Source organism: Triticum dicoccoides, chromosome 7A, assembly GCF_002162155.2.
Source record: "Triticum dicoccoides isolate Atlit2015 ecotype Zavitan chromosome 7A, WEW_v2.0, whole genome shotgun sequence".
Classification (NCBI taxonomy): domain Eukaryota; kingdom Viridiplantae; phylum Streptophyta; class Magnoliopsida; order Poales; family Poaceae; genus Triticum; species Triticum dicoccoides.
Window position 1 is genome coordinate 184,599,443 of NC_041392.1, and position 11,757 is coordinate 184,611,199.

At 44.8% G+C, this 11,757-nt stretch overlaps 1 protein-coding gene across 3 annotated transcripts; it reads right to left on the reverse strand.

Annotated features, from left to right (window-relative positions):
• Positions 1–2,032: 2,032 nt before the first annotated feature.
• On the reverse strand, positions 2,033–7,657 carry LOC119330869. Of its 3 annotated transcripts, XR_005160304.1 has the most exons (9): positions 7,153–7,657; positions 6,923–7,045; positions 6,238–6,321; positions 5,788–6,011; positions 5,180–5,357; positions 4,875–5,094; positions 4,673–4,794; positions 2,703–3,174; positions 2,033–2,359 (listed from the first exon to the last, which is right to left on the reverse strand). XR_005160304.1 is itself a non-coding variant. In XM_037604000.1 (8 exons), the coding sequence occupies exons 5-8, from the start codon at positions 5,351–5,353 to the stop codon at positions 2,911–2,913; spliced, it is 780 nt and encodes a 259-aa protein (XP_037459897.1). In that variant the 5' UTR covers positions 5,354–5,357; positions 5,788–6,011; positions 6,238–6,321; positions 6,923–7,045; positions 7,153–7,657; the 3' UTR covers positions 2,621–2,910. The 3 variants fall into 3 exon arrangements, 2 of the variants coding, with proteins under 2 accessions (XP_037459897.1, XP_037459898.1); XM_037604000.1 differs by lacking the exon at positions 2,033–2,359 and having other exon boundaries at positions 2,621–3,174; XM_037604001.1 differs by lacking the exons at positions 2,033–2,359; positions 6,238–6,321 and having other exon boundaries at positions 2,621–3,174.
• Between the last annotated feature and the right edge of the window lie 4,100 nt (positions 7,658–11,757).

Consider the following 11,757-nt stretch of genomic DNA (forward strand, 5'->3'; position numbering starts at 1 on the left):
AACCCCGGTAAAAGGGAAAAGAATTATTGGGCAAGGCTTTGACGTCCCACTAGAAGTAGAAAAGGCATGGGGAATATTGCAGGTGTGTTATGGTAATTTCCAAAAGAACGAAATATTTATTATAGCTCCGTAGTATATTGGGAGGATAGGTTATATAGATAAATCACCATGTGAGTTCCCTCAATTTAAATAGATCAAAGATCTGTGCATTTTATTTTGTTGAGTTTTTAAAAAAAGGAAATGGCATAATGGCAAGATGACATGATGCAAGGCACATGATGCAAAGAGGAACGCAACAAGCAAAACAAAACACATGACGACAACTCGAAAATCAAGGAAAGCATCTGAAGCTCCGGTCTTGGGGCGTCACACATGATTGCCATGAGCATAATCAAGATGCTTCTTTTCATTTCGTGTATGATTCGTATCTTGTTATTGACCAGCAACTGTTTTCTTTCTATCTTTTTGTGCAGACAGGGATATCCATTTCACCTTGTTGCTATTGTGACCTTTTGGTGAACTGCACAAAACATTTTTTTTGGAATGAGTGCCTTGTGCAGTTCAACTAAAATGTCACTTGGGCAACATCTCTTAATTTTGGTAGAACTTCACAAAATGATGATTGGAGTTTCAAAAATCTCCGTCAAATTCTGCTGGTAATCTCGTGCAACATTTTATTAGCTTTTGCAAGATGAGTCGTCACTGTCACCATAATGGCACTTTATTTTAGTGGAACTGCACAAAAGGATAAAAAAATTATAGTTGCACCTTACATGAGCCGGACAGCCAACCTTAATGTTCCTCAATTTTAGTGCAACTACTAAAGAAGAAACTGCCAGCTCACGGGAGCAAGTACTTCTTGCTAGCTGAATGATGCAATCTTTGCTTCATTTTAGGTGAACTGCGGAAAAAGTCGCATGAATTGAATCATCGAGTGGAGCTGCAGGTTGAGTTCAAGCAGTGCCACAATTATAGTAATCATGCTCTTTCTTATCTGTGTTGTGCAAAACAGGAATACTCAAGTACAGATGTTGTGATGGTCAAGAGCATTCGCCAAGTTCTTGGGTTGTATGACACGGCTAGCCAAGATGGATTTAATCTTGATATTCACTTTATCAAAAGGCTCTAATGGGTTGGTTCTGGATCTTGCAAGCAGGGAATCAATGAGATGTGTAGGCATCTTTGTTGTACTTATTATTTGAATCTTATTTGTTGATTTTGAATCTTGCAAGCTGGGATTGAATGAGATGTGCAGGCATCTTTGTTGTACTTATTATTTAAATCTTATTTGTTGGTTCCGAATCTTGCAAGCTAGGAATCAATGAGATGTGTAGGCATCTTTGTTGTACTTATTATTTGAATCTTATTTGTTGGTTCTGAATCTTACAAGCTGGGAAACACGACATGATGATGCAGAGGACAGCAACCATAGAAATCAGTTCAAATTTGGTAGTATTATCTGTGTGGAAGTGCGAAAATGTGATGATCGTGTGTGTTCTGAGAATAATAATTCTAATTGTTGTGCATGTTGATCCCGCGGCACTGATAAAACGAGCCAATGCACCGAGCTAATTAAATGTAAGTAAAGTAACCACTAACACTTGTTATTACAGTACCAATATAGACCCGCTCGTGAACCGACGTGTGGCTGGAATAGGTTTCTTAATGGAGGCATTTGAATGCGCCGTGGGTGCATGTTCTGCCGGGCATGTCTCTGCATTCGGTGAAGCTCTGCCTCGCCGAGTTCAAGCAGTACCTACAGGACGAGAAAGCACAAGGTCGTAGGACTAGACCTTGTGTGACTGAGTGGGTGGGAGAGTACAACCCCCACCCCTCACTTATTCAGGAACCTACCGCCATGGAGGCCAGCGGTTGGCTCTGCTACCCTACCGCCAAGAACCACGGCGGTAGGGTACTTTGCCACGTCATCGGCCGTTAACGGCCAAACGGCCGTCTATGCCACCTACCGCTGGGGGTAACGGTTGGCTGTCAAAAGCTATCGCCACGGACCTTGGCGGTATCTAAAAGGATTAAATTCTGGAAAAAAAATCTAACCGGGTCAGATCCAGCTAAAGTACACAAAAAGGGTTAAAACATGAAATTTAGCCGGATCTTGCCGGGCTGCCAGTTCTAGCCAACAACGGTGATGCTTGCAGACCGATGGCGTTGAAGATTTCATGGTAGGATGCTGCGTCGACCACAGTGGTATGCAAGGAAAGGAGATAAAAGAGTACGCTGAGCACCCGTACGAGAGGGGCAGGCGGGAGATAAGTGGAGAAGTGTGACAAATCCACCTACCGCTGGTGTGCATGTTTGACCTCTTTTTCCTATATGCTCCCTCCGTTGACCTCTTTTTAGTCTGTATATAAGATTTGATCAAAGTCAAGCGATGCAAAGTTTGACCAAATATATATCAAAAGATATCAACATCTACAATACTAAACCTATATGCTATGAAAATTGATATCATGATGCATATAGTAATACTGATTTCATATTATGAATGTTGATATTTTGTTTTATAAAGTTAGTAAAAGTTTATGAAGTTTGACTTTGACCAAATCTTATATGCGAACTAAAAAAAACGGAGGGAGTACATGGTTAGACTATAAAATTTGACTTGGGCCAAGGCAAGGTATTTGAGACGGATAGAGTAGACTGTGGTTCGATAGCAGAAGAATTTCAGTTCTTGTAGTACGTACATAACTAGTTTCAGCCAGACATTTCGGCGATTTCAGCCAAGGATTCTCATATGTGGTCATCTCTGCAGGTCTCTTGGGCCTTGAGCAAAAGCATGCTGAAGCGTGTCTGCTAAGGGGTGTGTTGAGCATTCGCATTGCACAACCATCCGTACGTGCAGCAGAGAGAGAAAGAGACACCATCGACAGTAACCATGAATTGAGAAGCAACTCATTTTCGTCTAGCCGGTACTACATACTTGGCGCTCTTTGCATGGCCATGCCCTATGGTGCCCACCTCCGTAGCCTCATTCACTTCCTTTAACGCATTCTCCCCCTTGATAGCCTTAGCCAGCTTCGCTGCTTTCTCCTCCTTGATAGCCTCGGCCAGTTTCGCCGCTTTCTCCTTCTTGATATCCTCAGCCACTTCCTCAAACACTCGTCTCACCCTAGCTTCCTCCTTTTCCAGCCAAGCCTCATCATGCACGGTAATTAACTGCAAAATGGGGAGGAAGTATGATATTAACAATAAGCAGCAAAACTTTAAAGTGTCACAATCAAATGGACAGGCTATCTCATCAAGGAATTCGACCCTGCACAATTGAAAATAAAATGATGCTTTCATAGTAGGTAAAACCCTGTCTTTAAATTGGCCTAAGATGTTTGTTTGCTGTTAGAAATCATTTTGTATATCCTATAAGAACAAGCTACAAATCTTTCTTGATACTAGGTATCTTGCTAGGTTTGCTTAAAACTGAGTTGCTCCATCATGATGCCATACTAATGTTGTTGGAAACTTAGTGGCTATAAACCATGTTTTGACAGGATACTTGTAAGGTTGGTTGATACTCAAAAGATCACCATTATAGGTATCTTGCTAGCTCTGTAAATTGTTGTATGGTCTCATTTTAATGAATCAAGGATTTAATCACTTTCTTAAGGAACAAAATAACTTAGGATGGCAATTATTGTTGGTTTGCCATCAAGAGGTCATTAATCCAATGTTAACAGCTGGGTAGTCAGCGACTACACAGCAATTTGGAACATCGAAGACCACCACGTCTCCGTACCCCAGCGCTAAGAAACAGGTTCTGGAAACTGACCAAGACAGGCCCATCTGTTATCTGGTTTGCCTGTGATTTGCCTGGCCCATATAACAAAGGAAAGTACACACAGACGTCCAAATTATAACTTCAATAATCAGCGCTAAGAAACAGGTTCTGGAAACTGACCAAGACAGGCCCATCTGTTATCTGGTTTGCCTGTGATTTGCCTGGCCCATATAACAAAGGAAAGTACACACAGACGTCCAAATTATAACTTCAATAATCAGTGGATTCTCAAATCCCGTGATTACTCTTTCTACTACTACTTCTCTCTTTTTCACCTTCCCATGTAATCCCTAATGGCCAACAGGGGCATAACGCCGGCATGGAGGAGCACATCATGCACGGATGCGCATGTTGCACGCCAAGCGTTGACGCCGCCCCGCCGCCCGGAATCACCACCGTGAGCACGGCCGCCTCCTCAGCCAGTCTCCTACTCTCTGCAGTAATGTACCTCTGGCGACCGGCGAGTGCACCAGGAGTCTAGCACGAGGTCCTTTTTCTTCCATTTGGATGTTATATCTTCTTCCTCTTCCAATTTTTTTCTCGTACTAAGAAATTAAGATCTTGTTTTTCATAGTAAGTAAAAGGCTTGTTTTGTCACTTCTTAGATCTTATGTTTGGTAATGACACCAATGATAAATTGATAAATTTGTCAAAGGGCTGCAACCAGAAATATGTGTAAAATGAAGTACAGTCTTTTATGTTCCTGTTTATTTTGTCCAAAAAATGATTCCATTTAAAAAGATTGACAACAAAAGGCTTGGATCCTGGCACCGCCACTGACTGAATATAAGGAAACATGCTAAGAAAATATCGCGCAGTCCCCACAATACTCAATTAATTATAAGAAAAAGTTTGGCTTAGGAGGCTAGTAAATTATCATACCTCGTCACCCAAGGCTTTTGCATCTGCATGGGAACAACATCTAAAGATTGGCGTGGAGCGACCATGGTTGTATTTAGCATCAATGGGGTGCTTCATTTGATCTCCACACACAAGGCATTCACCTTTAAAAGGAGTGCAACAACAAATTTGAGGAATGAACACCGTAAAACTCAAAGCAAATAATAAAGTAAGTACAGAATACCATTGGCATCAGGTTCAACTGCGCAGATACAGGTGAGCACATACTCTTCATGTTCGCCTCTCATACAAGTGACTTCAGCAAAATACAGCTTCTTGCGGGGATCATCGGCTCCTTTAGTCTTTATGGTCATATTCAAATGTGAATATGACCTATAATCACAGTCTTTCCCGTCAAAACATGGTTTATATCTCACTATTTCTTCTAGTCGATATGCAAGATCCTAAAATTGAGTATGGACATGAATATGATGGCATTCGACCCATGCAAACAAGCACAAGAGAGACTGAGGGAGGGAGAGAGCATACCCCTAAAAGATCATTGTCCTCGTTGTACTTGTCCAGTAGAGCTTTAATAACTTCCTGTTTAGGGCGACGGGTCTTCATGGCAGCAAAGGCTGCTGCAGAATTTCTTCTTGTGCCATCATGAGGCCAGTATAAAGCATACCGCACAGACTTCTCCCTAGATGAAAGTCCATTCATGCACCTAGTTTACATATAGAGCGCTGTTAATGACAAAACTCATGGTAGTAATAAGCAACAAAAGGCAAAACAAAACTGAACTCACGACATGCTTACAAAACTAAGTTCTCAACGCATATCTTATGTGAAGAAATATCAACCTTTTGTTTAATAAGTGTGCCTGGCTATCGCCATCTTTATCATGTGGGTGCGGCGGCTATTAGCTACCCAATTGCACAAGTTAAGGGTCAAGTAAAAATAAATATACCTATAGCATAACATCTATATATATCTTCTGAATTTTAAGATCTGCTTACTATTTCAACTTTTTAACAGTAACAGAAAATATTCCCGTAACTCAAAAAATCTCCAAAACTTTAAAATTAATGTAGCCTCGTTATCTAAATGAGAACACACAGACTGAAACAAAAATCTAAGGAAGTTGATAGACTTACAAGTTATTTCGCTCAACAACATGATGTGAGTCAATAGCTTGTTGAGCTTCATGCAAACTCTGAAAGGGTCCCCACCGCGATCAGGATATGTATGAAAACGTCCCTCCTTATCAACTCTGACAAAATATTTAATAAGTAGACCAGTAGACGTCAATGAAAAGACACATGAAGACAATGAGGGGGTAGTGTTGAGCTCCGATTCCAAGATATCTGGCACCTCGCACCTGAAATGGAACAAAAAAAATTTGATTTCACAAGATGAGAAATATGAAAGAAAATGGGACAAAAACAAACTGCTAGTTCATGCATTACAGAATTAGTTCACCCGTGCCTACTATCAACAGTCCCTCCCCATGGAAAAGATCACAGGGAAACAACTCATGATTTCAACAAAGGAGAGAGAGAGAGAGAGAGAGAGAGAGAGAGAGAGAGAGAGAGGTTCATGCATACGATGGTGACTCTGGCAGAGAGGAAGAAGCAGCATTAGTGATGGATGATTCCACCAGTGTTGTACTGTCAAGCAACTCCTTAGGCCTGAAATAAAATAGAGGGACATTGTCGTGCACAAAAGAAAGTGTGGTTTAAAGAGAGTAAAGAAAGAAGAAAGTAAACGTGACTTCTATTAGATAGATGGGTTTGTCTAGGGCACATCTAGATGTGCACTAGTTATTGCACATCTAAATGACTCAATCAAATTAGAAAGGAACAGAAAAAGGACAAAAGAAAATGCTTGCATGAATCTTCACGTAAAATCAATGACATATGACTTAGATGTGAAATACTTAGGGCACATCTAGATGTGCTTTAGCAAAACTGTAGATATAAATAATCTTATCTACACCCATGTACATTGATGAAAGATGATAGCTAGCTATGCACAGTCTTATTATAAACCCATGTCTATTGATGAAAATGGTAGGTGGCTATGCACAGTTTTACAGTGAGGCATGTATCTGATAAAGAATCTACTTGGTCTATAATGTCTACTTTTTATTTGTGATCCATAAGTTGGTGTTGCATTGCTAATTGTGGATTATTTGCAGCAAAGTATTACATTGTGGTTTTTCTTTTTCATTCACACCATGTGATGATTTCAGCAGCACTGGCACAAAAAGCTCGGATAAAAAGCGCATACCTTTGAGCCAGCTGCAGTTTGTGGTCAGCATAGGCTTTGTTCAGCAGATCATCGACATATTGCGGGTTTGGAGTGGGCGTTTTTTGATCTTCCTCGGGGCGTTTGGACTCAGGGTCTGCGGCCCTATTCAATTAAGTTTGGTCAGGACCATAGCCATAGCATTCAACAAAACAAGAGAAGATATGATATACACTGAGAAAAGACGGCACTGCATAAAAGATGTCGCATACGGCGGTGGGGGATCGCGGATGAGGCCGGGGAAGAGTTCATTGCAGACATCTGCGACGGGTCGTGTCGGCCCACAATGGTCGGTGAAGAGAACTCCCTGCCTATCTTTGTAGACACGGATTTGCTGGCCATTGGGGAGGCGAAAGTGGAACCAAGAGTGTCCCTGGTCGGGGCGGTGGCGCTCGAGCGGCATGCAAGGAAGGGAGGAGCGCTCTGGTCTGTCGTCGCCGCGGCGGCGTTCGCGCGGCATGGAAGGCGGCGGAGGAGGGGAGGAGCCCCTGGTTTGTCGTCGCAGCGGCGGGGTTCGCGCGGCATGGGAGGCGGCGGAGGAGGAGAGGAGCCCCCTGGTTTGTCGTCGCGGCGGCGGGATTCGCGCGGCATGGGAGGCGGCGGAGGAGGGGAGGAGCCCTCTGGCTCGTAGTGGCGGCGGCGGCGGCGGGCTCCGTGTGCCAGGGGGGGAGGTCCTAGGGCTTGGAGATTTCCTGGGGAGGGGAGGGGAAAGGTGCGCGGTTGGGTGGACCGGTGAAATATCTTATTTTCCTTTTGATGAGTTTTCTTTAGACACTTCTTTTGATGAGTGAATAAACGTTATTTTCTTTAGAGGCCACTCGAGGCCTGTGGGCCGCATGGCAGCCCATCTTCATCTATAGGTCTCAAAAAAGACTTTGGGACCCCTAAAAAAAGGAATTTGGGTTTATCAAAAAGAAAAAGGAATTTGGGAACCAACTAACTGGAGATTACCAACTGCGGGGATTTGGGCGTGCTAAAAAATAGGAATTTGGGAGTGCTAAAAAAAGGAAATTGGGAGCGCGAAGCAATGTGATTCCTCTAGGAAGCGTTATTTGTGGATAAACTACATCACATCCTTCCTTACGGCTTGTGCAATGAAGTATTGTAATCCCGCGTTTGTGGATAAAGCTCTTGATTTCCAAAAAAATGCGGCGGACCTACTTTGCTGCCAAAAAGTACCCTCTCAATTAGGGTTTGCTATGCTCTGGCGGGGACTCACCTCGCCGACGTGAGATCTACCTTTTCCATAGCCATACCCACGCGTAGCAATCTATGCTGCGGCGAGGGGATTTAGGGAAGACGGGGGAGCTGCTCATCCAAGTGCTTTCCCTTCTTCCATGGCGGCGACGATCAGGGTCGCAAGCGATGGACGATGTCGATCTTGAGGAGATGCTCAAGAACATGGAGTTGATGGACGAGGAACTCGATGAAGTGGTGATACGTCTCCAACGTATCTATAATTGGTTTTGGGGATTTTAGAGTATTTATAGAGTTGGAGATAGGTCCAGACGTGCCTGTGAGGCCCACTACCAACCAGGGCATGAATGGGGCCTCTGGCGCGCCCTGGTGCCTAGTGGGCCCCACAACCATCTTCTGGCTTCTCCCGAAGCTTCCGCGGTCTCTTATCACTAGAAAAAAATTCCTAAAAAGTTTTGTGGCATTTGGACTTTATTTGGTATTGATATTATGCAAAGTAAAAAAACAAGCAAAAATAGGAATCGGCACTTGGCACTAAATTAATAGGTTCGTTCCAAAAAATGAAATAAAGTTGCTTGTAAGTGTATATAAAACATCCAAGATTGATAATATAACAGCATTGAACAATCAAAAATTATAGATATGTTGGAGACGTATCGGCATCCCCAAGCTTAATTCTTACTCGTCCTCGAGTAGGTAAATTATAAAAACAGATTTTTTGATGTGTAATGCTGCCTAAAATATGTTGGGGAACGCAGTAATTTCAAAAAAAAATCCTACGCACACGCAAGATCCATCTAGGTGATGCATAGCAACGAGAGGGGAGAGTGTTGTCCACGTACCCTCGTAGACCGAAAGCGGAAGCGTTATGACAATGCGGTTGATGTAGTCGTACGTCTTCACGATCCGACCGATCCTAGCACCGAAAGTATGGCACCTCCGCGATCTGCACACGTTTAGCTCGGTGACATCCCACGAACTCTAGATCCAGCTGAGGTCGAGGGAGAGTTTCATCAGCACGACGGTGTCATGACGGTGATGATGAAGTTACCGACGCAGGACTTCGCCTAAGCACTACAATAATATGACTGAGGTGGAAATCTGTGGAGGGGGTGTAACGCCCCGAGACCGTTGTGCCAGGTGTCTCCCAGTTATTCGCTATTGTTGCCTTGTCATTTGCTTGCATGTTGCATTTCATCATGTCATCATGCGCATTTGCATCATGTTCCAAAACTTGCATTTGTCCGGGTCTCCCAGTTCTCTCCGTTGTCCGTACTGAGCTCAACCACACTTGCACGCGCCCGGGGCCCCTTCGGAATATTATTTTATAAGTGGTCAGAAAATGTTCTCGGAATGGGTTGAAAGTTGGCATGCGGTGTTGTTACGTTGTCAGTAGGCCGTCTGCCAAGTTTCATCGCATTCGGAGTCTGTTTGACGCCCCGACGGATAACTATAGCGGCAATAGTAGCCGGTCTATCGTCGGACGTTTCCGGGATCCGGAAACACGTGCTGGGCTGCCCATCTTCCTCTCTTCCCAGCCCACTAGTCCACTTGCACAGTCCACATAGCCCGCCTACTTATCCCCTCCGCTCCGGACCGTCGGATCGAGATCCGATGCCCGAAAACGGAGGAAAACCCCTCCTAATCCCTCCTAACCCTAGCCCCTTCCCTATATATAGACCCCTCCTGCCATTTTGGGCAACCTAGCTCCTCCCCTACCCCCTAGACCTCCTCCCTCGAATCTAGCGCCACCCCTTCCCCTCGAATCGCGCCGCCAGCCACGGCCAACCGCCTCCCCCTCAAATTCCGGCGCAACCACCTCATCCCCGCCACTTGTCGCCTCCTGTTTGGCCGAGCCATCTCCTGAGCGCCCCGCAGCCAACCAGGGCAGGCCACGTCGCCCCTGGGTCTCCCTCCAGCCGCGAGGGCCCGCCAAACCTAGATCGGGCCCGGGCAAGCCCATCGGGGCCCGCCCCGAGCCCGAGCAGCGCCGCCGCTCCTGCAGGAGCTCCTCCCGTTCCCGAGCAACTCGAGCCCCTGCGCTGCCCGGCTCCTCCGTGCCTCGCCGGCCGGAGCCTTCCCGCGCCGCCCGTCTCCGGCCACTGGACCTCGTCGCCGACGACTGCCTCCTCTAGGTTGCGCCTCCCGTCAACTACCTCTCCTCCTCGTCTCCTTCCTCTCTCGGGATCTCACCTCACCTCATCTCTCTCTCTCAGGGAATGGACACATGGATGTCGCCCCGCTGCCGGAGATGACCGGTGCCGGCCCGTCGACCCTGCCGGATCCACGCAACCGCCGCCCCGGATCAGGTCCCTGTCGCCATCCGCCGCCATTCCATGACCCGCCGGAGCCGGAGCCCCCTGTCGCGTGCCAGCCGAAACGGGCAGCCTGCGTGGGCCGCCTCACGCGCACCTGGCCCAGCGCCAGCTCCTGCCTGGGCCTCTCCACCAACCGGCCTGCTATGGCCCATGGTGAGAACACCCCAGCCCAGCGCCCAGCAGATTAGGCCCAGTGTCTATTTTTTTCCTCCGGTCGATTTTAGGATTTATCCACAGAACGCCAGTTTGCAGAAAAACCCTCCAAGTTCATGCATATCATAACTCACAAATGGTGCATCAGATTAAAATGATTTATATATGCAAAATGCTTAGAATTTCATCTAGATTCATAATTCTCAACTTTCATCCATGTTTGAAATGTTTAGCTTGATGTTTGCATATATTTTGCCTATTGCCATGCTCAAATGCTTTATTTCATAACTTAATACCCGTAGCTCCAAACTTAACAAACTTTATATGTAAATGGGGTAGAAAATTGCAAGTTTAACTTGGTGGATTTACTTTGCATGTTCAACAACTCTAAAATATGGTTTAGGGCAGAACAATACCAAATCTAATATACGCTCATGAGGATTTTTCTGGACTTGTTGCTTGTTGTTCCGGCCTCATTTAAACTTGCTTAGATAAACAGTTTCTTTTATGCTTCACCTCTTGCCATGTTAATCAACATTTAATATTGCTGGGTACATAAATGTGACGCCCGGATAATTAGACTACAGTAATCCCAAGCTAATGATGCCACGTCACCTCCATTACTGTGATTAAACTCACATTGATTCGAACCCGATTCAAATTCAAATTTAAAACATAGGCAAACAACAAAAGTTTCCAAACTTTAAAACTAAAATGTTCGGAGTGAACTAAATAATGTAGCGATAATTATGGTGGAGAAACCAAACTTTGATAAAGTGTTTAAAGGCTCTAAGATAATTAAAACAATAGTTAAAATAGTTAAATACATGCCTATTGAATTTTATAAAATATTAAACTATTTTATTTTCGGTTGAGAATTAAGGTGGCAGTAGTATATTTATAATTACAAATTTAGGTGCTAGTGTTTTTATAAAACTGTAATAAAAGGGAACTTAAAATAAAACAGAAAAGAAAATACAAAAGAGAAAAACTAAACAGACAAAAAAGAAAAGAAAAGAAAAGGAAAACAGAACCCCCCTGTTCCGCTGGGCCAAGTGGCCCAGCTGGCCCCAGCCGCCCGAATGAGCCGGCCCACCCAGCGCCCCAGCCTACAACCCCCGGTCAGCACGACCGAAACCCTAACCGCAC